This window comes from Artemia franciscana, chromosome 11 (assembly GCF_032884065.1).
Source record: "Artemia franciscana chromosome 11, ASM3288406v1, whole genome shotgun sequence".
NCBI classification, from domain to species: Eukaryota; Metazoa; Arthropoda; class Branchiopoda; order Anostraca; family Artemiidae; genus Artemia; species Artemia franciscana.
Window position 1 is genome coordinate 16540764 of NC_088873.1, and position 24599 is coordinate 16565362.

General features: G+C 34.5%; 1 protein-coding gene and 1 non-coding gene across 4 annotated transcripts in view; one reads left to right on the top strand and one right to left on the bottom strand.

Moving 5' to 3' along the window:
* LOC136032890 (zinc finger CCHC-type and RNA-binding motif-containing protein 1-like) overlaps window positions 1-24599 on the top strand; it is an 83480-nt gene that overhangs the window by 53988 nt on the left and 4893 nt on the right. For 2 of the 3 annotated variants that reach the window (XM_065713323.1, XM_065713325.1), the window contains 4 exons: window positions 11156-11286; window positions 14540-14648; window positions 20704-20880; window positions 23462-23575. In XM_065713323.1, coding sequence (XP_065569395.1) covers window positions 11171-11286; window positions 14540-14648; window positions 20704-20880; window positions 23462-23575 — 516 coding nt within the window. In that variant the 5' untranslated portion in view covers window positions 11156-11170. Of the gene's footprint in view, window positions 1-8755; window positions 8893-11155; window positions 11287-14539; window positions 14649-20703; window positions 20881-23461; window positions 23576-24599 lie in introns of all 3 variants that reach the window. The other variant, XM_065713324.1, reaches the window with a different exon arrangement.
* Trnah-gug (transfer RNA histidin (anticodon GUG)) lies at window positions 23772-23843 on the bottom strand. Its single transcript has one exon. It is a non-coding gene; the product is annotated as a tRNA-His (tRNA).

Consider the following 24599-nt stretch of genomic DNA (forward strand, 5'->3'; position numbering starts at 1 on the left):
GGGTATGACTTGGAAAATAATCAGAAACTAAAGAAAAAAAAAAGACTTTTCAACCGAAAGCAAGGATCAGATTCGGAACCTATTTGAACAGAATATGTTTTGTATGAAGTAGGCTGTCTGCTCCTTAGCTCCCTACTCTTTACTGTGAAGTTTGAATTTTAAGATTTTTCAAAGCACTAAAAAACTTCTGTTTAATGAACGACGTTTTAAGAAGAAGGTAGTCCCCCTTAAATACAGAGCAATTTATATTTATTTTAAGTTTTAAACTTGCTCCTTACTTTAGTTGAAAAACCTTTTCTATTTGTTTCATTGTATTTCATGAAAATGTAAAGTTTTATGAACACAACACTTTTGGTAGCGCAGAAAAAACTATCAATATTTCAATGATCTCTATTTGGATGTTGATTGATAATCAAACAGTTCATGGTAACGAACTGTAAGTAAGGAGCGACCCGGCTCAAAAGTAACCGAAACTCGTAAACAATAGCAATCGAAAGAATTGGCTTATTATGCTGATTCAAAATATATATGTTTCATTAGGTTTAGTCTTACCCAGCAAAAGCTACGAGCCTGAGAAATATTGTCCGATTTTCGAAAAAAGGGAAAAAGACCTCCTAAACCTCCTAAGAGTCATAGAATTTTAATGAAAAACGCATCATCAGATTCAACGTATCAAAGAACTCTACTCTAGAGGTTTCAAGCTCATAGCTGCTAAAATGTGGAATTTTGTAATTTTTCCAGAAGAAACACGGGCGTGTGTTTATTTATTTTTTTTCTCAGGGGTGATCGTATCGACCCAGTGGGCCTAGAAGTTTGGGAGATGGTTCATTCTAGCTCTAGTGCCCTTTTCAAGTGACCAAAAAATGGAGGGCAGATAGACCCCCTCCCACACCATTTTTTCCCAAAATCGTTCGATCAAAATTTTGAGATAGTTTTTTCAGCATAGTTGAAAGGCCCAATAACTATGTCTTTAGAGATAAAATGACCCCCTAAAGCCCGTGGAGAAAAGTTTTTAAGTTATAAAATTTACCCATTGTTTTATTTTTTTATTGGGAAGTATGCATATATTTTTGGGTGGGAGGGGAGGACGAATTTTCTGCTGGGAAAATTTTCCATTGGGAGGGAAGTTTCCAGGGGGTGAACTTTTCAGGGAAATCTTACACTGGGTGAATTTGCCATAATTCCTATACTAAATTTTTTATATGTCTTGCTTTCTCTTTAGCTATTCAATTTTACGCGTGGAGATGTTAAGCTAATTTTCTGGGGTATGTTTTCGCCAGAATTGAATTGTCCAGAGGATATTCTTATCGGGAGGGGGATTCTTTTTTTCGTGGAGGTAGAACCAGGTATCCTGGTGTAATTTAAAAAACAATCAGAAATTAAACAAAAAAACGAATTTTTTCAACTGAAAGTAAGGAGCAACATTAAAACTTAAAACGAACAGAAATTATTTCGTATATGAGGGGGTTGCCCCCTCCTCAACACCTCGCTGTTTACACTAAAGTTTAAATTTTGTCCGAATTCTTTAAAATCGACTCCTGAAACACAAGGGTCGTTTAATTAGAACAATAAGTAACTTTTTTTTTTTAAAGTGTCTAAAAACTGTAACGTGAAGAGGGAAGTGCTGAGGAGGGGAGAACCCTCCTCATATACCTTAACTTAACCTAACCTGGCTTTTTCTACGAATGGCCATGACTTGACTTTTCCCACAACTATTCCCCTTTCAATTCAAAAATCAACTGTTTGGTTTAAATTTTAATGTTGGTCCTTATTTTCAGTTAAAAAAACTTGTTTTTTTTTCTTCTTTATTTCATGAAGCTTAGAGACTAACATTTTTCTAAAGGCAATGTAAAAAGTATGTCAATTAAATTAAAAGTATATAAAAATGAAAAAAGTAAGTAAATAAAAAAATACACAAAACAATAGCCTACTTAAAAAAAACTAAGATATAAAGTCCCAGCATTTAGTTCTGTTGAGCAATGCCGAAGTGTTGGACGCATATTTTTTAACAATATCGATAGTTTTGAACTTGGTTGTCAAACACCAAAATATTTAATGCCTTTAGACTCAGTGTTTATCAAAAGTATTGCATTATCAAAGTAGTTTGTTCAAAGTAAAACTTTAAAACTAAGATTAAGAAAATCAGATAAAAATTTTTAAGTCAATATTTTTAATTTCATTTTGAATACCAAAAACCAATATATTTGACGTCTTTATCCTGCATAACTGTAAAAAATTAAATCTTTTTCAAAGTGACGACTAGATAAATACAATCACTCCTGGAAAAAAAAATTATAATAAAACATAAAAAACGTGTCTGTTCAGGGGGAAAATACAGAAATTCCCAGCTTTCCGTTCAGGGGAAACATTTCTGATTATATTGGCTTCATATACCAGCTCATGGGCAATCTATTGGCAGGCTGTCAACAATGGGGCAACACCCCTTTTTTTCATGGTTTTTCCCTATTCTGCTCTCTTTCCTTTGGTTTCCTTATGATTACTTTATAGTCTCAAATTTCTGGGGGGATGCAAATTGTTGAGGGGGATTTGCCAACCCCCCCCTCCTCAACGAAACCACTGACTCTGTGCGCTACAGTTTGATTGGTGCCATTATCGAAAAGAGTGATACGTGTACACAACCACCTGGTAATTTCAAGTGTGTTATTGTGTTGCGGAGCAACACTACTGCTTTCGTAGTTTTTTTTTTTTTGTTTTTTTCACCGTGATCAGCGACCTGTAGCTCCGAAGTGGTAAGAGTTAAAAATTTGAGATTTTTCAGAGGGAAGGGAAACGTGAAACAGAGTAAAAAAGTTCCAGAGAAGTTCCTAAAATTTCTAACAGTTTTCCATAAAAAAAATAAAACCGTTTTTTTCTTAGAAACTCTGCGTTCGATGTTTGGCGTCAAGTTAAGACGACCATAGCTTCGGAAATAAACTTGTTAGAAATTCAGTTATGCTGAACTCATGTAGAACTTTCATTTGTCTCTTCGAGAACCGGAGCACCAAATTCCGTAGCTCTTACAGATTTCCCGGAAATAATTCCGGAAAAGTCCATCTCGTTCCGATTTTTTTTTGGAATTTTCTCAAATTTTCGATTTTGATGTTTCTTATATTTTTATCGAGTAGTGCTATGAAAAGTATGCAAGAAGAAGTGAAGTGTTCTATATACCAAGTTGCTTCGTTCTCTAAGAAATAATTTCCGAAGTTTCGACGTTCTAGAGGTAACTTCTGTTCTGGACCAGCTAGAATTTTTTTTCCAACGCTGCTCGACAGGTCTCGATCTCCTGACAACTGTAGCTTACAATAGTTTCTCCGAAATAAAATTCCTTCTTTGGGTTTTTCTATTTGGAAGTTTTGTCATGCCCTCGGGGCAATTTAAATTTTTTGGTGAATTTGGTTTGTTTTATATTTTCCTAGCTTAGACCATCAAAAGTTAAGCAGAAAACTATAAGACGTTATTTCCGTATCTCTTTCAGATTTCTCGGAAATAATTCCCGAAATGTGCGTCTCGAAACATAATACTTCGAATTGGCGTCAAGTTAAGACGGCCCTAGTTTCGGAAGTAAACGTTTTAGAGATAAAATAATTATGAACTCATATAGAACTTTTATTGATGTTTTCGAGAACTGAAGCATGAAATTCCGTAGCTCTTACAGATTTCCCGGAAATAATTCCGGAAAAGTCAATCTCTTATTCCGGAAAAGTCCGATTTTTTGAAATTTTCTTAAATTTTCGATTTTGATGTCTATTTTATTTTTATCGAGTAGTGCTATGAAAGTTATGCAAGAAGAAGTGAAGTGTTCTTTATACCAAGTTGCTTCGTTCTCTTAGAAATAATTTCCGAAGTTTCGACGTTCTAGAGGTAACTTCGGTTCTGGGCCAGCTAGAATTTTTTTCCCAACGCGGTTCGACAGATCTCGATCCCATAAGACTGGAACTTGCAATAGTTTTTTCTCGTTTATTTCTGGACCAGCTAAACATTTTACCAAACTCAGTTTAGTAGGAGCTCGAAATAAAACCATATCAAAGATGCTTCAAGATAACAATCGAAGCCGCATTAGAAAAATGTCCTCTGAAGGACATAATGGAGACTGTTGCTCCGCAACTGTGTCCCGTAGGGCACAGTTGCACGTGTTGCTCCGCAACTGTGCCCTAAGGAACAGGGCACAGTGCTGCAACACTTCCCGTTGCACAGGCAACGGAGGTCTAGTTTCTCGACTGCCTTTAGAAATACTTATCAGAAAATTTTATTTTCTGCAACCCCACTGCCAGTGCCCATGTTACCTAACCTTAGAATAGGACACACTCTCGAAAGTGTTTCAATATTAATAAAAATTTCACTATTAAGCTTTGTATGTCCAAGAACCTCTTGACAGAATTTCCAAGCTTCTAACTGCGAAAATTGACATTTATCCCTCACGAGTACGTTATTTGGTTGTTTGTTCGTTTTTTCTGTATTTTCTTTTTTTTTGTCACCAAGGATTACTTAATCGGACCATTGAGCGTAGAATCTAGGGGAAGGTCTCATTTGAACTGAAATCGTGAAGTCAAGTGACATTTTTAAACTGATGTAAATGCAAGTAGGTTCCTTTGCATGCCATTTTTTGGTCCCAGGGCCCGCTATGGCTAAAATAGAGTTGTGTTACGATTTTAAGGTAGCTTTTTGAATCAGTAAGTCATAAAAAAAATGTGGAGCCTGATGTGACATTTTAAATCGAACACTGGGATCAAATTTAGCCCCACATCATTTACCCCCTCCTCATTCTATTTCCTTAAACCGTAATGACGAGGGCTGGTCTAACTGAAATAATGGCGCTAGAATATTGAAAGGGCTCTGGAGTTCCATCTTCGTAAAGTACGATGTGAGATTGAGAGTCATAATGGTTGTTCTATTGAGGAAGATTGAAATATACACAAATATGCTTTTAAAGGCTAATTCCTTGAAATGCTTTAAATATAATATTAAAATTGAACAAATTGAAAAACAAATGTTTTTTTTTTTTCCAAGTGAAAATAAAGAGTCACATAAAAACTGAAAACGAACACAAAGTGTCTGTAAATGAGGGGAGCTACCGTTAGCCCCAGTCCCCTGCTCTTTACACTAAAGTAGACTTTAGTTTCAATGTTTAAGGAAGGAATACTCTAAGAAAAGAGCAATATTACCAAAAAATTTCTTTCTCACCAAAAAAAGGTTATTTATTCACATTTGTGTTCAAACAATAAAATTTTCTGATAAGTATTTCTAAAGGCAGTCGAGAAATAACACACTTGAAATTACCAGGAGGCTGTGTACACGTATCACTCTTTTCGATAATGGCACCAATCAAACTGTAGCGCACAGAGTCAGTGGGGTCGTTGAGGGGGGGGGGGCAAATCCCCCCAATAATTTGGAAAAATACTATAATTTATTGAATAACTTTAAAACTGTTGCTCGTTTTAAGTGTCAAATTTGCTCTTTACTTTGAGCAGATAATTTTTTTTTAATTAATCTATGCTCGTTTTTAACATAAGGAAAACGGGAAAAATAGGGTTCCATTACAATTCATAATGTGTTCCACATTTATATTTTTTTTCCAAATATACTGCCTCTGAAACCTTATCATGAAGTAAAAATTTGAGCCTGTTTAACCACGTTTGTCCAGGTCAATTTTACCCCTGATATTTAAGGTGCTTTTCCTTCGTAAAATCTATCAGTTCAAGATTAGATTCTCTTGTTATAAAACTTTCAAAAGTGGAAATGAATATACTCTTTACATCTGCAAATAGGACAGAAATGGAATCATAGAATAATAAGAAGGTAGATGTACAGCGAATATAATTTCCTGAATGAAAAGGATATCATTGAAAAGAAAATAAGAGTTAGTGCTTTTTATAATGATACTCGTACTATAACTAGATAGGATAAATCGGTTGTAGTTTGATCAAGGAATTCGGTAGAAGAGGATCCGCTCCGCTCCACGAATCATTTAATTGTTTTAATTTTTATTTCTAGTATTTAATTGAAACTCGGATTCACTTATTTGTCACTGAAATGCCTAATAAGCGCTGATAACGTCCTATTCCATAGGTTTCGGATTCACATACTAACCTGTAAATCTTGTACGGGTTCTATGTATAATACCATTCTGACTTTCGATATTTTCGCTTTTCCAAATATTTTTTTACCAGGCCCCAAAAAGAATTGGCATAAATGTGCAAAGAATTATGACTACAATTAGGCACATTTCACAAAAACCCGGGGCTACTTGTGGGACATTTATTCCTGCATCAGTATGCCATAGGAAATGTCTGCTGAGAATAGAATAAAGTGAATTTAAGCAAGACATATATATTTTTCCCATAACTTGGAAATTTTGTTTACGCGTATGAGCAGCACCAACCTGTTCTCTTTTTCTATAGTTATCAGTTATGTTATCAGTTATGTCATGCAGCACTAGGAGACCGATCTTTGCTTGTGAAGGGAATTTTAGAAATCAAAACGATATTCAGGGTAACCTCCCTCCGGAAATGTATACCCCCCATACTTTGATTTACACTAGAAAAACTTTGGGCAATTTTTATAGAATTTGTTGTTTTTTCAAAGATACAAAAGGGAAGATAATTTTCAAACTCTAGGAGTCAATTTTTCCTTCCGATTGACATCCCTGGCAATTTTTGATTAATTTCAGGTTTCTGTCGCAATGATGCCAAGAATTGTTCAGATTTTCTGGATATTCTTTGTCAAACAATGCCCAACGGATAACTTAGTAATTCTAACATCATTTTTCGAATGATTTCAGATTTGAAATCCGGTCGCAATTTCTATGTGCGGAATACGTCACAATATAATGTTACACAACTTTTGGTAAGGCTTTGACTTATCGTGTAATTTATTAAGTTGTGCTATTGCGTTTCTTATGATAAACCGTAAATAATATTTCAATAAATCACTTATATTAAAATTTTAGCACAACCAGTTAAATCTTACAGAGTCAAAATTAGTCAAAACTACGAGCAAATGAATAGTGCAATACCCTGGACTATTAGAATAGAGCCTGGTTCAATTCAATTATGAGATTGAGCATACTATGCTGGGTGTTGGGTTTTGGGGAAGTGGAGGGGATATGTACTGTCACATTAAAGATGATTCTGGCTGAAAAAGCCGGATATATTCACCTTCGCCCACCCGAAATCTTCTTTACGCTATACTACTCTTGTCTGTAGCAGCTCATTGCTGACAATTTTAGTAAAAGTAAAGCACCAGTACTTATATTTATGATTGTTTAATATGTGTTTATAATGTATTTTTTCATGCTTTTAAATTCACCAAGTAGCGTTTGTGCTAAATAGTTACGTTTCTTCACTACCGTTTTAATAGCAGCTACTTCAATAGCATCCCCTGTTACCCCCTCCCTAATAAAAATACTGCAGCTACGCCCCTGCGCAGAGTTGGAATTTGAATGGTACAGCAGCCCCCCCCCTTATGTATAGGGTAATTTCTGTTCGTTTTTAGTTTAAAGTCACTATCCACCTTCTCGCTTCCGCTCTAGTAATATTTTCAGTATGTTTCAATCTCGTAGTAATACAGATGAAGATATAAAGTTAGATAAAAAAAAAATCAGGACGCTAATCCTAATGTATACCAATTAGTCTCTTCGGATTTCAAATTTTATATGCCCTTAGTTACTTAAGTGAAGTTGCAGTGCTAAATTTATAATACCCTCCCATCCGCCCTCTGTTGGCTAGTATTACAGCAGAGCTCTTTCCACGTTTATTCTTTCTTTTTTCTCTCTGTTTAACTTATTCTGTTAGATAGTTTTATTTTTTAAATGGGTTTTAACTTCTACTTTGTTTAGTGGGTTGCTTTATTCTTTTCAGAAATTTGTCCGTTCTAAAGTACACCCTTTCCCAATTTGTTTCTATGCATTTGGACTTGCATAATATATTAGCCAACGAACAATACTTAACGATGGAATAAGACAGTGTTTACCAAAATGGATGTAATATTCATAAAGACAAAATTCTCGAGCCAAAGCAGCTAACGTTTTCAGCCTTAAGATAAGGAATCGGTAAGAAGGATATCATTGTGTATTGCACCTTGGCCAGGTGCTAAATATTTATACTAAGTATATATAAGTGCTAAGCTCCATAAGCATTATAATCTTTCTTTTTTTCTTCACTACGTTGCCGTATTTTCTTCACTCTTCGTCTTCAAAATCAGGTGAAGTAAAGTATATTGTCTTGATTAGTTTGTTATTTAGGAGGACACTAAATAACTGTTTCTACCGAATTGTATCTCGATATTTTTATGTATTTATGAAGTAGCATAACGTATTAGTCTTGAGAGAAAAACAAAGTGGATTAAAACAATAATTCACAAAGGCAATAAAGTATTAACAAAGTAGGATGTTGTTGCTCCGACAAAGCAATATTTTTAGGCTTAATGTTAGTAGAGTTTAAGTGGGAAGTCTCATTTTCTATGGAAACTTTGGCTTTGATAAAAGGCTTAAGATATCAAAAATTTAGCTGAAACATGTTTAGATGTGTTCCATCGTCATTTTTGGTCGGGATTGTTTAATTCCAGTGGTTAGTTCTGTTATATATCCTAGTATTTCTGTCTGTTCTGACATTGCAAGCATGGAAAAATCTTGTTGATGATTGGCGAAAGAAAATTCAATTTGTTTATTTAAAACTTTTGTGTCGCGGCAAGTGTAGTTAGAACACTCTGAGTAACATTTTATCAGCTAAAATTGTGCTAACATTTTGTATTGTTCCAGGTCAGTTTCCTCAGTTTGCTGAAGTGTCGGTAATTTTACCAGCCTTCCATTATCTTACTTTCTCTACTTGAAGGTCTTATTTGATTTACCTAATTCGACCAGAAATCGTGAACTCCTTACAAATTATGAGACTACAGGCATTACGTGTAAATTTATAACCCTCCATGATAAATTCTTAGCTACAATCACACAAAAACAAAAGCCCTACCATCAACTGGTTTGGGCGTTTGTTTGTTTTGTTGTTTATCTGTTGTTGTTGTTTGTTGTTTTTTTTCTTTCTGTTTTTGTTCTATTTCACTTTTCCTTAGTTTTTTTTTGTTGCGTGTTACAAATAAATTATTGTTGTTAAAAGATATAAATCCAAACTTGCCTACCATGATAAAATAAAGAAATGAATGTATGAAAATAAACAGATTTTCGGCCTTTATCAAACAGTTCGTGGTAACGAAATGTAGTAAGGAGCGACCCGGCTCAGTAGTAACCAAAACTCTTAAAAAAATGGAATTTTGATAACAATAGCTACATCAAAAGAATTGCATTTTAATGCTGATTGTAAATATATAAGTTTCATCGAGTTTAGTCTTACCCATCACAAGTTACGAACCTGAGAAAATTTGCCTTATTTTAGAAAATAGGGGTGAAAAACTGCTAAAAGTCATGGAATTTTAACGAAAATCGAAAAAAAGTAGAATTTTCAAGCTCCTATCTACAAAAATGTGGAATTTTGTATTTTTTGCCAGAAGGCAGATCACGGATGCATGTTTATTTGTTTGTTTGTTTTTTTGTTGTTTTTTTTTTCCCAGGGGTGATCGTATCGACCTAGTGGTCCTAGAATCTTGCGAGTGGACTCATTCTAACGGAAATGAAAAGTTCTAGTGCCCTTTTTAAGTGACCAAAAAAATTGGAGGACACTAGACACACGTGATGTAATGGGAGCGAAAGAGAAAGGACTTCCCCTTCCATATATCTAGTGTAAAAAAAAAATGTGAAAAAATTATAAATGTATTTTGTTTTCAGTAAAGCGCAAATTGTGTTCTGGTCTTGAGAAGGCACGGGGGTTGTCAGCCCTACTCATGTTAATTTTTGCTCGTTTTGAGTTTGATTCGGTTATTTATTGTATGATCTAAACAAACAAAATAGGATTAAAATGTTTTAACTTCTTAAACTTTAATAAATTAAAAATTATTAAAACTTTAACGAATATATATCAGTACACGTATATTAAACTGACAATCCACAGCCATTTATTCTATCAGTAAAGTTCAAATTATGTTCTGGTCTTCAGAAGGTATATATATATATATATATATATATATATATATATATGCCCCCAGTTCATAATTTCCTTGCCCTCGGGGCTGTGGTGGTGGGGAAGGGGGTGTCATCCTCAAAAGGAAATTGTGGGCGTAGGAGGGGGGTTTGTTTCCCCATAATCACTTTCGACTATTGAAAAAGGCACTGGTCCTTTCAATTTCTAATCGAATGAACTGTTTTTGAAGTTTCTACGACAAAAAATGGTCATCTCAAAATTTTTATCAGATGCATTTCGGGAAAATACGAGGTGTGTGTGTGGGGGGGGGGTAATCATCCTCCGATTATTGTGAATCTTAAAAAGGGCACTATGACTTCTGATTACGAATCCAATGAGTCCCTCCGAAGTTATACGATCACCCTTTCTGCATATACCTTATATGCCCCCAGGGTATACCTGACAAGTTTTGCCGTGAGAGGTATATTGGGGGTTGTCATCCTCAAAGATACAATTTTTGGGCCTTTCAGTTACGTTGAACAAAATAGCCATCTAAAAATTTCTATCAGATACATTTGGGGGGAGTATCCTTCCTCTGATCACTTTAAATATCAAAAAGGACACTTGGAATTCTGATTAGCAATCCAAAAAGCCCCCTCCGAAGTTTATATGATCATCCTTCGTATATAAACCTTAAATGCCCTCAGGGCATGAATTACAACCCTTGCTCTGAGGGCTGTGAGGGAGGGGGTTGTCATTCTCAAAGACATAATTTCTGGATCTTTCAACTACAAAGAACAAAATGGCTATCTCAAAATTTTGATTGAATGTGTTTGGGGAAATCGTGGGCGTGGGAGGGTGGTTAGTTGCCCTCCTACCACTTTCGATTAGTATAATGTGCACTAGTACTTTCAATTTCCAGTCGGATGAGCTCTTTTAGAAGTTTCTACGACAACTCCTTCGATACGAAGTGCCCTGGTCTAAACAAAAATAAATAAATAAATAAGTAGTACATTTTGCCCACATCGCCTTTTACTTAGGCAGCGCTATTGTGCTGCCTATGATATGGAATAATTTTATGGGTTTTGTGCGCTCATTACCTAATTATTTCTATCTTTCGATTCTTTTTATTTCTATCTTTCTATTTTTAGGTGTGAACTAAAATTATGAATCGCCCAGTCTTGGCTCCAAGTAAGAGCACTGTTCATATATCCAGTCTACCATTCTCGCTGACTAATTGTGATATATACCAACTCTGTCAAAATTACGGAAAAATAGTTCGGTATGTTCTTTTATACAAAAATTAAATAAAAAAAACTATTTTTTTTAACTGCGAGTAAGGAGCAACATTAAAACTTAAACGAACAGAAATTTTTCTGTATATGAAAGGGGTTATCCCCTTCTCAAAGCCCCCCTCTTTACGCTAAAATTTGACTCTTTCTCTCAACTCTTCTTTTTAAAGCAGTAAAAAACTTTAGCGTAAAGAGCGGGGCGTTGATGAGGAAGCAGCCCCTTTCATATACGAAGTAATTTCTGTTCGTTTTAAGTTTTAATGTCGCTCCTTACTTTTAGTTAAAAAAAACTTTTTTTTTTTTAATTTAATTTCTGAACGTTTTTGAATCAATGCATGTTTTGATTTTGGCTCTCCGCAGAAGAATAATTAGAACGAAATTTGCATATTTTTTTGTCTAATTGACTTCCTCATAGTTTTGATCAAATGATTTTGAGAAAAAAAGGAGCGGGGGAGGAGGCATAGTTGCCCTCCGATGTTTTGTTTACTTAAAAAGGCAACTAGAACTTTTAATTTTTGTACGAATGTTTTTATTAGTAAAAGATATACGTAACTTATAAATTAGCTTACATAACAAAATTTTGTATTCTCATGTTTTTATTACATATGTGAGGGGGTTCACCCCCTCGTCCTTACCTCGCTCTTTACACTAAATCTTAAATTTTGTCCCAATTCATTAAAAATGACCCCTGAATCACAAAAGCCGTAGAATAAATAGTTGAAATTACTAAAAATACTTTAGCGTAAAGAGCGAGGTATTAGGGGGAGGTGAGCCCCTCATATGCGTAATAATTTCTGTTCGTTTTAAGTTTTAATGCTGCTCCTTATTTCCAGTTGAAAAAAACTTTTTCATATTTATTTTTTCATTTTTTTTTTAAATAATGCTAGAAAATCCTGTGCTCCCTTCATGAAAATTTTCTTCCCCTATGACAAATTACTCGATGGAAAGTTCCCCCAACATATCCCCCTCTTCGTGATCTGAACACGCATTCGGGATCTGCCTTCTGGCAAAAAAATACAAAATTCCACATTTTTGTAGATAGGAGCTCCTACAATAGGGTTTCCTGATACGCTGAATCTGATGGTGTGATTTTCGTTAAGATTCTATGACTTTTAGGGGGTGTTTCCCCCTATTTTCTAAAATAAAGCAAATTTTCTCAGGCTTGTAACTTTTGATGGGTAGGACTAAACTTGATGAAACTTATATATTTAAAATCAGCATAAAAATGCGATTCATTTGATTTAGCTATTGGCATCAAAATTCTTTTTTTTTAGAGTTTTGGTTACTATTGAGCCGGGTCGCTCCTTACTACAGTTCGTTACCACGAACTGTTTGACAACTGTTTTCTTTAATAATATATTATTAAATTTTTAAACAATATATATTTCGTCTAAACAAATCAGAAAGTGCATCGTTTCAAAGTATTTTAAGAGAAAATGTAATATTGACAAAAAGGTTTTTTTAAACAAAAAGAAAAAAAGAAAGACAGGCAAATATCGTTAAGCACTATCTCTCTATATCATCACACAATCAATGCAATCATCTAAAATACGAACTGCAAAGCGTAAAAGGGTTTGACCAGTGCATCATTAACTTCTGCGTTTGAACCAATTCAAGTGGTAATATACTAATACTGCTAACAACTCACTGCAGCGCCAAACTGCCTGAGGTCAACTCGCTAACGGGTGCTCTGCCTTCAACCCAATCTATTCAAAGCCTTGCTCTTTACACCCTCCCAAGAAGTTCCCGTTTCCCTCAAATTTCTCTTTACAAAATCCTCCCACCACAACGGTTGACGACCTGCTTTCCATTTAGCCTTAGACTGTTGGCCGAAAAGGACAATCTTTGGCAATCTTTCATCCTTCAATCGCAGAACTTGCCCTAGCCATCTAAACCTTTTTCTCATTATAGCCCTAGAAATCAGAATTAAATCACTCATTTCGTACAGTCTACTGTTAGAAATACTGTCAGTCAGTCGGGTAACCAAAACAATCCGTATGTAATTTCTTTGGAAAACACCTAGCAAATCTTCCTTCGTTTTTCGGAGCGACCATGCTTCAGAATCATATTTGCCCACTGTCATCACAGTAGCTTCCAACATTCTAACCTTGATTCGCAGACATATCTTCCTATCCTTCCAAACTTTTTTCAACTGTGAAAAACACTGAACTGGGTACGTCCCCATTGGTCCCGAGTAGTGAGGCAGTCGCGCTGTTAAAAATTTTTGCCCCCAGTGACATAGTTGTCTAGTAGTTAATGTAGTTTTAGTCATTTATTTACCATCAAATAACGATTGGCTGGTTATTTTACGAAATAGCAACCAAACTTTTCGTTCCTCTGGGATTTGCTTGTCATCACAATGTCGTAACGTATGAAATGAAAGAAATAGTGTAAGATAAATCGGCAACTAGAAAGAAAAAGGTGAGCTTTGATCATTTTCCGTTAAGTCATAAATTTATCTCTTATTTTGCTGAAATAAGAAAATGTCTAGTATTTGTTTAATAAGCACCACTTGTCAAGATTTTCTAGGATAGTCTTTCAACTGATTTATGCCATATCTTACGTCTTTTCTGTTATCTAAATTCCGAATCAAATCAGCGAATCATTTACTGATTCGCCATTTCAAAACAGTTCTAAAGAAAACTAAACACTTTGCCTTAAAAACACGAAGTGACGTCTCAAAGGGTTGACTTCGATATCAATTTTAGATATTAGGATAAAATGGAAGCAAGACGAATAAGCATTGACAAAATGTTGTCCTTTTAAAATAGAAAAACTACATTGAAAGTTACTAATTCGTATTTTAATAAGTCCTTTTTTTGTTTCCTCTGAAAACGATTATTTTCTGTTCATTTGAAGATTTGCATTATTTTTGTTTTAAGTCCAACTTATTTTGTAAATTTATTTAATCTGTGTTACTAATGTGATATTGTAGGTCACAGGATATGGCCCCAAAGCTTGAGGGCTAAGCACTGAGAAATGCTACAAATTTGTGTCTTGTTAAGTAGTTCACTTCGCATAAATTAAAACTTCCATTTTAAGCAAGGAAACTGTGGAATTTCCTTCTAATATGAAAAATTGGCCATTTTTTGTAAATATTGAAGAGCCAGAATTATGGGTGCTCTACGTGCTCCCTTTAATATTTAGATAAAGTTTTCTCTATCTAAGGCCCAAATATATCATTAGCCCAGAAGTCCCACTGGATTTTAACCTGACTCGTTGTAACAATTCCTTTTTCTTCAGGGTGACGATTCTCAGAGATGAAAAGCGTAGAAGCAAAGGTGTCGCTTTTGTTCTTTTCTTGACCAGAGATGAAGCTTTCAATTGTGTCAAAGAACTCAACAATAAGGAGGTTTGTTTTCTCATTGGCAAATTTTGATGTCGTAAAGTTCTACTTCTTAAAAATAATTCGACCCAAAATTTCTAACAAACCTGCAAAGACGGGTGTAAACACGTCATGGAGGCTTTTCAAATACCGAGTCTTCTATCAGCTGCATAAACCTAATGCACATATTACTTGGATTTTAGTATATCACAAATGTATAAAAAAAATAGGTAAAACGTATATTCAAAAGAAAATGCATGCAAATTTATTGTATCTAGTACCTTGGATTTATATAGGTGAAAAACATTAACAAGTGGCTCACAAAAAAGTTCCAATTCCATTAACTTTATCACCCACATGTAGACTGTGAATTAATTTTTCATTATTCAGAAGTCGACTCGAAATGGAAGGTGAAAAGTTTTATTTACAAATTAAGATCTAACCTCCCTTAGCTCATCATTTAATATTTAATTCTATTAGTGAAAATATGATAGTCTGTTATATTGGTGACGTTAAAAAACGAAAGACGGGAATACAAACTATCTGTATCTATTTATACCCATTTTTAAAGATAAAGATGGTCCGAAGATTGTCCTTTTTGGCCAACCATCTGGGGCTACACGGATAGCAGTTCGTCCTTGTCTGGGTTGGGAGGATGTCATAAATAAAGATTTGAAGGAAATGGGAACTTCCTGGGAGGGTGTAAAGAGGGAGGCCTTGAATATATTAGGTGGGAGGAGGAGTGTGCGTAGATATGTTGACCTCTGGCGGCTTGGTGCTGCGATGAGTTATTAGTAGTAGTAGAAATAGTAGTTGTGAAGATATGGAATTTTATATATCATTGATTGTCAATTTATAGCTTCACTTTTCTCTTAAAAAAAAGGTGATAAAGCATTATATATTACTCTATATTATTAACCTTATTCTATTTAATCTTCCCGTTAAAGTAGTTTAAAATATGACTTCGTTGAGTCCGTCGATGAAATTTTTTTTCTTTGTTTGACATGTACTGCTTTTTAAGAAAGTGTGCACAAAATTCTTACTCCTGCTGTTAAAAAATAGCGGAAGATGGAGCAAAAATGAACAAGAGAATGTGGAAATTCTAATAAGTTAGCCAAAATCAATGAAACTCAGAATAATTTAAAAGCGCCCATAAACAGAGGCAGGAATATATATATATATATATATATATATATATATATATATATATATATATATAAGATGTTCCTGCCGCTGTTTATAATTGCGGCCATTGCCGACTCATTAATATTCCAAATGGCTTTTGGTACTAGGTATTATATGCCATCTGTTGCAACTCTGCTCTTGAGTCTTTGAACGTGTTTCAGAGAACTAAATTTTATTAATCTTTCGAGTCTTACAAAAATATCCATTATTCTGATACCTAACGTTCCGCTCTCAGGGTTTTTTTTTTTTTTTTTTTTTTTTTTTTTTTTTTTTTTTTTTTTTTTTTTTTTTTTTTTTTTTTTTTTTTTTTTTTTTTTACCCAATAGCTTATCAGAAGAGTTTAGAATTTCTCTGTAATGCCTTTCAACAGTCATCTGTTTTAAAATTCTTTTCTTAGATCTTATTGGAGGTCTATTAATGGTATTGGGGGGGAGGGGATTTATTTATTTACAAGCAACACTGTAACATTTTTTGGCTGTAAATAATATATATTATCGCTTAAAATAAATATTTAATAGGAATGCATAAACTACATCCCTATAATTTCTTTATAATCATAAAAATAATCTGCCTGAAATGAGAATAATGCAGATCAATCAATCAATTTATTAATACTAAAAAAAAAAACAAGAATAAAACACTTTTAAAAGCACCCAATAAAAAAAGCACATACAATAAAAATACAAGCATATACAAAAGAAGAAAAAAAAAAACCTGGAACAAGACAAGGACATTTATCAGATAGGAGATTTAAAAGGAAAATTAAACATATAATTGAAAGGGAATTTAAATGAAGAAAGACATCAAAAATTAGGATAGAATCCAAAAACATTTTAGAATCTGAAAAATATATTAAGAGAAGAGAAGAGAGACATATAAATTAGGATAGAGTAAAAAAAAAATCTAAACTAGAAACACCCGACGAGAAACTGTCTTTACAGAGAGAAATAGAGGTACATCAGGAGGGATGGAGTTCCATAGTAGAACTGACTGATAAACAGGAGACCTCTGAGGTGCTGTTGATCATTTTTTGGGTAAAATAAATCTGCCAGAAGAACTACGTAGAGAAGAAGAGTATCTACCTGAGCCTGTTCGTAAGAAAAACTGCTTCAGAGACGGTGGAAGTGTACCTAGAAAAGCAAGATACACTGAATAAAGGTACCTTTTACTCACAATATGGTCCAGTGGAGCTATTCCAGAATCATTATAAAGATCAGAGGATGGGTAAAACTGAGGTAGAAGAAAAGTAGCCCTCACTGCCCCTTTTTGGGATCTTTGAAGTGAGCAGAAAAGAGATTTGTTAGTTCTACCCGAGACAGGACAACAATAAGAGAAGTAAGGAAAAATAAAAGCATAATAAAGAGAAAATATAACATCTGGGGGAAGAAATGAGTTAACCCGATGCAACATTGAAGACTGGCGGAGGACAAGGAAGTGGTTATGAGTTATATGGGGTTTGAAAGAAAGAAAACCGTCAAGATATACACCAAGAAATTTCACCATAGTAGCTTACGGTATAACATCACTCCCATAAGCCAGGATGATTCGCTCCTGAACGTCTCTCATACGACTAAATAAAAAAAACAAGTTTTTTTTAAATGAAAGTAAGGAGCAACATTAAAACTTAAAACGAACAGAAATTACTCCGTATATGAAAGGGGATTTTCCTCCTCAACATCTCGCTCTTTACGCTAAAGTTTGACTCTTTCTCTTAACTCTATTTTTAAAACAGTAAGAAACTTTAGCGTAAAGAGCGGGGCGTTGAGGAGGAAAAGCCCCTTTCATTTACGGAGCAATCTCTGTTCGTTTTAAGCTTTAATGTTGCTCCTTACTTTCATTTAAAAAAACTTGTTTCTTTTATTTAATATCTGGACGTTTTTGAATTAATGCATGTTTTGATCTTGGCTCTCCGCACATAAATAATTAAAACGAAATTTGCATATTAATTAAAAGCAATTAATCGGAAGATTTTGAGAAAAAGGAGTGAGGGAGGAGGCCTAGTTGCCCTCCAATTTTACTCCAAGATTACTTTAAAAAGCAACTAGAACTTTTAATTTATTACAAACGTTTTCATTGGTAAAAAAATGTACGCAACTTACGGATTAACTTACGTAACGAACTTCTATATTCGTATGTTTACCAATCATTACTCTGAAGACTATGTATTAAATTAGAAATTTTTTTATCTGTAAAATTTCTAAAAGAAGACTCACCTTTCTCATCCACAGCAATCTCAGTTTTAGGCACAAAAAGTGATTGATAAATAGGGAAGTGATGAGAAAGATCAGTGAAAACAAGACCAGAAGTAAATTTCCAATTAGGAGAATAAGAAATGAAAATGTATATGTTAAAGTGTCAGAATTTCTTGTAGGGTCAACACAAGAAGGAATTAAAGTGAAAGAAGTAGCCTGGAAGAAGAAAGCACATCAAAGAGATGGTCATCACCACTTGATCCAATATTTACCATTTTATAATTAAAATCTTCCAAAACACAAATACGTTTTTTAGAGAAAGTCTAATTTCTAGATTTCTAGTCTAATTTATAGTCTAATTCTAGTCTAATTTCTAGTCTAGAGAAACCCCACACAAGAAAGTTGACCAAGCAAATCGCATAACAAATGTGTTGGATAAGGAGTGGGCTTAAAAAAGAAACAAACAGTATCACATGCAAACTGGCTTCTCAGGTCAATGACAAGAGAATAAACTGTCCTTCTATTTGACATTACTGATGTAAACAAGGATTCAAGGTCAAACCTTCTACTAAATTCAATATCAGATTTTATAGATAAAGAAATACCCCATGAGTACTTTGTTACCATTTTAGGGACATGAACAGCAACATAACCATGGGTAACATAAGCTGTTAAATTTTCACCGTCAGATAACCATGTTTCTGTTTAACCTATTACATTAAAAGGACAAGAGTTATCAGACCACAAATACGGTTTCTGACTATCCCATTTATCTCTTATCCAACGCACATTCAAACAAGATACATTGAAGCTACTATTCAAAGACAGTGAGGGTATAATTTTATCACAATAGTCAATGGCAGTGTGATAATTGCAGCTAGAATTAACCATAGATTCAAGGAGAGGGTCAAATGCGTGTGCCTTTTGTTTAACAGCACTAATTGGTCGATCAAATATAACTGAATTAAGAATAGAAGAAATCACAAGGAAAGAGAAATCACCCAGATTTATCATACATAACGAAGAAAGTGTAAGATTTTACTCTTCTGATATCAGTAGATACGCTGCAATTCACCTTTAAGACTATAGGAGTCATGTTTATCCCGGGTTCTGATTTCTATTTATGTGGCTACCCTTCCCCATCCTTAGGTATGAACCTAGCAGTTACGATGAAAATTTGTGTGTCTGAGTTGAGTTATTCTAAATTTCATTTCTGTTTTTACACAAGATTCAACATGCAGATTTGAATGACAATGATAACATGAATATTTTTCTGGCAGGGCTGACAATCTCTACCTAAGTCAACCTTCTGGTAAAATAAAGGTTTAGAGAAAGTATTTTGGTCGAGAAAGATGTCTTTATGACAAAACGTAGACCAGGGCAAAAAAAACATCAGTCTATGAATTCATTACTTCAGAATTACAAAAAAAAAAATATAAGAAATAAAGTTTCCAAATAACGACTAAATTTAAAGAAAACAGTTGCAACAATATTAATAGCACCAGAGCTGCCAGTCTATGGCAGCTTGGGCAGCCGCGCCTGGCTGCCCTATCTGAATTCCCATTCATTCTGACCGTAAACTTGAACTCAAGAGCTCTAGTTAGGCTGATTTAAGATTTGAAACCGTCAAGGATATGAAAGGGTAAAGTACCAAGCCTATAAAAGAAACAAAAACATCATTGTGCAATAATTTTGATTGGAAACTACAAAGTAGATAATGCTCTTATTCCAAAGCTTTACATACTTAATGCTGATTAACATTTTGCCTTCATAAGACTATTAACCTTCAATAGGACCTAATTTTGGTATCACCATTAACAAGGTCCATGGGCAGTCGCTTCCAGAAGTAGGACTTATGTTAGTAATATCGTGCTGCTCCCGTAAACCACTGTATGTTGTCTGTTCTTGTGCACACTCTGGTAATTCTGCATGTGTTCGCCCTCAGAAATAAAACTTAACTAGTAGCAGAATTTATAAGAAACATTCCTAAACAGATAAAATATTTGGGGTAGAGGTATGGAATTTTCACAAATGAATATTGAAAGAGTGGACATTGCTATAGACTATGAAAATCAGAAAAAAATAGACTTTTAAAGAAATTCCGTATAGAATCTACTTGGAATAGCGACATTCGAGGGCCATATTTTGGAGTGCAAGAGTCATTGCAATAACAAAATGTAAGGGTAATAAAAAAGCGACAGAATAAAGCAAGGGCTCGTTTGCGAGGGCTGAAGGAGAGAAGTCTCAGAAAAAGAACCAGCAACGCCACCACTTTTCATAATATATGAAACATCAAAGCATCTTCTGTTTTACGTGTCACTATGGACATTTCCATAGATTATTAGAAACCTGAGAAATGTCAAAAAGGAAGAAATTGGTAGAAACGCTGTCAAATGAGGTCTAAAGCCTGGCTCATGTGCCTTTTTTTTTTTCCAGAGAGCGGAGGCGCACACTTGGAAAATAGTAGGCCAACCAATAATAAAAAAAAATGAAACCATAAGAAATGAAATAAAATATGGTAAGAATCTCGTATTTCATAAAGGGCTTGAGTCTGAATGATCTCCTCTTTCTCTTCCTCGTGTACGTACTTGTTCGAAGGCTGATTGACGCGAATATAGGGAAGGCAAAATGTAGTTTGAAAGATCAATTGAGAAAATAAGTAGAAAATGCCTTGTGAATTTAGGTCTCTTCACATTTTTTTCTAGCTTTTTGGACGTACTTTGAAAGCTTCTTTAGCAAGGGATAATGGAAGAGCAGCTGAATTTATTAGAAGGAGAGAATATCCTGATAAATCAAAATGCTATGAATGCGGTGAGCTTGGCCATCTATCATACAAATGCCCTAAAAATTTACTTGGGGATAGAGAACTTCCACCAAAAAAGGTGAGTATGGCCATTTTTGTCCAGATTCTCAGTATAAGAATGCCCACATTTTTGTATCGTAGCTACATTTTTCCTTTTTGATAACGAAATACTACATATTTCCATAATTCCAAACACAAAATCTATATGCACGGATCACTTCCGACCACATCGACTATATAAATGTATCAGTTGCCAGCACATTTCCTATTTGCTGGTTTCTTGACCCACTTGATACTTGCGCTAAAACACCTCACACCTGTGGCTCCCCACATCACATGTGTGAACATTAATCATGTTTAAGTTTCACAACTGTACCTCAGGAATCTGAATTTGTTAGGTAAAACATCTGTCGTCTGTTTCATCTTATAGATTATTCTATTTTTATGCTTTGAACGTCACTTCAACTCAAGACTATAAGTTTTTAAGCTTGAACTTGTCCTGAATTTAAATTTTATTTTACCTCATAAAACGGTCGTTGTGATGCTTCATCCACTCCAATACCTTTTATTTAGTAGCGGGGATTTTTTTTTTCACTTTTATTCTATCTTTTACAATTAATGATACCTCGCCTCTTCCCCAATACTGGGTAAAATGCTTCATTTTGTTGATTATTCAATTTCCATTTCTAACTCGATTTTTATTTTTCAATTTCACTCCTAAGACTTCTGAATTTTTTCTGATTCTTATAACTAAACATTTCTTTACCTCTATTCAAAAATCAATGGTAATCAGCACCCTCCCCCACGCTGAGCTTAGAAAATTGTACTTTTAAAGGCAAAAGTGCCTTATTTTAATGTTCTTTGATATTTCTTCAGCTGGAATTGCAGGCCATATTCTCCGCCCTAAAAATTTCCCCTTAATTTTTCTGTAAGATTCGCTTTCACTCGATTTTAATAACTAAATTGTAAACAATTTTATTTAGGTTATTTTGTTCTATGTCTGATCTTTTTAGCGCCTTGATTGTAAAGTTAAGTTTAACCAACTTTTTGGTAAAAAAAAATACCTAGCTGTTACCTAGCTGAGTACCTATATTTCCCATATATTTTGTCGAGTTACACCACAATCTTGAATTAATCCTTTGTCCCTCCCCAGAATTAACCCTCTCCCCGAGTTACACTGCAATCTTAAATTAAATCCCCCTCTCTCCCTCCTCTCTCTCTTTGGATCGGATTCATTTGAGGGGAAAAGGTGTAAGAAGGGCTCGTTACCCTCCCGATCAATTTTGACTCTTAAGAAGGGAACAGGAACTTTCCATTTCCAATCAAATGAGCTTCCTTCAAAGTTTGTACGATAATTCTTTCCATAAAAACCTTACATGCCCTTAAAGTATAACTTAAATCACTTGCCCTCAGGTTCTGGGGGTTTTCAACCCCGGAGTTATTGTTATCTCATGTTTGAACTATTGTGAACAAAATGGCTATCTAGAAATTTTGTTCGAATGCATTTGGGGAAAAGAGGGCGTGAGGGAGGGACTAGTAGCCCACCAATCACTTTTTACTCCTAAAAAGGGCACTAAAACTTTCTATTTCCAATCGAATGATCCCTCTTCTCCCATATGAAGTGCTTATGGAAAAAAAATAATAACAAAACTTTGGAGCCTTATGGCCTTTACCCTTCAGCGTTGGCTCTGATCGTGGATATGATGAAGATTTTTTTTTCTTTTTTTTTTGATGTTATGAGAAACAAAAATACGTGACTCGAAATAAAAGTTGTTTTCAATGAAGTTCAAATTACATTCTGGTTTTAGAAGTCACAACCCTATTTCTCTTGTGGTAGTTTCTGCCCGTTTTGTGTTTCACTTGGTTATTTCTTGTAATTTCGGTCCTTTTTGGTATTTATTTATTTGTTGATATTGATTTATTGTAGTTTCATGATTGAATAATTATTTGACTGTGTTTCTGCTCATCTTTGGTTTAGTGTAGCTCTTTACTTTTTATTGAAAAACTTCTTTTGTAGAATTTTTTTTAATGAATGATAAGAATAAATGCTCATAAGATTAATTGTTTTGAAACTGCCGTCTCCCAAAACTAATGATTACTATTGTGTTTGCCTTACGGATTTTTAATCCTTGAAATAGGCACAGACAAACCCGATCCTTAGAGGGGAGGCTGTAAAGGACCAAAAATGGATTTTAGGACACTAATTTAATTTGTCCAAAAGGTACTTCGTACTCACCTCAAGTCTGAATATGAAGTACACCCCCACCCTGTGTAGCTCTGATGCTTTAATTGTCTGGCGAAGATAGATAATTAAATACAATACTACACAATAAGAATGTTTTGTTCTGAAGTATTCAGTGGAAAAGAGATGACACTTGACTCAGAATTAGTTAGATTTCAAATTATAATTTCACAACAATTGCATAGCAAATCGTTCTTTGTATGATATGGAAAATATATCACACCACCCAAAAAAAACTTTTTAGTATAAAATTGGCTGATGTTTATCTGCGAGTTTAAAAGTGAATATTTTTTGCTATTTTTCAGTTTTCTGAAAAATTTATTATAAAGAATGTCATTATCTTTCTAATTACCAGTTTTCATGTTATAGTGCATTTACAGCATAGATTTTCGTTCTTAAAGCGTTTTCCTTTTATTAGAGACGGATCAAAGCAAAGTCTAAAAAGCAAGAGGAAGAGTTTACTGATGAAAGTGATGGTGACATAGTAGAGGATCCTAATTTTGAGTCATTAAGTACTGCTATTAGGCTTGAGGTAAACTTCTATCTCTCTCTTTTTTTAAGTAGCCTAAGTTTTTCAGTGCTCACTATTTAAGAAACTTTTTCTATTTGGGATATTATCTGAATTTTTTTTAATAACTAAGGCAAAAAGTTTCAGAAGCTCTTCCTGGCAAATTCCTGGCACCTCACAAAATGAAAATTTAGCTTAATATCAAAAAGTTGGAAAAAAGTGCCGTGACCAGGATTCGAACCTGGGTTACCACGGCCACAACGTGGGGTCCTAACCACTAGACGATCACGGCATGTAAATCTGCTTTAATCTTTTAATGGTTAATGAGCAAAGTATCGAAAATCTATTATTTAGAGTGAAAAAATGAATAAACACTAACAGTTGCAGGTCGAAAAAGTGAATGGTTGGGATATTATGTATGGAGGTCATAAATATAGATGATAGGGTAAAGATCTGGATTAGGGGCTATTAAGAACGAAACATGTTAAGAAAGTAATTCACACTTCATAATGGTGTCCGGCGTTTACCCCCTGAAAAGAAAACGTAAAAATACCTCCCCTCACAGAAAATACCCACCCCCCATGGAAAATACCCACCCACCCTCCGGAAAATACCCCCGTGGAAAATAAGGCTTTCCGAACTTGAGAATATTATTCTATTTTTTTTCCGTTGGGGGAAGGGATTTTGGTACTTGTGTATTGTACGCCACTCACTCAAGCTTATGCTGCATAAAACTCGAGAACAAACCGGTTTCTTCGTTAGTTTCTTTCAGTTTAGCGTGAGACAAGACAAAGAAAAGTGACAGAATAGATGGGAAATGTATAATTTGGGCTTTATATTTGCAAAAAGGGGGGGGGGTAAAGTTTTTGGACAGTTTGAAGTCAGAAAACAATTCTTACTTCGTAATATGCAGAATAATTGTACCTGCTACAAAGTGCATCCAGACCCGTTATACCCCCCCCCCCCCTCCCTAATGAGCAAATATATAGCCCAAATTTGTTTCTAAGGTAATGAAGAAACTAACAAAGAAACCGGTTTGTTCTCGAGT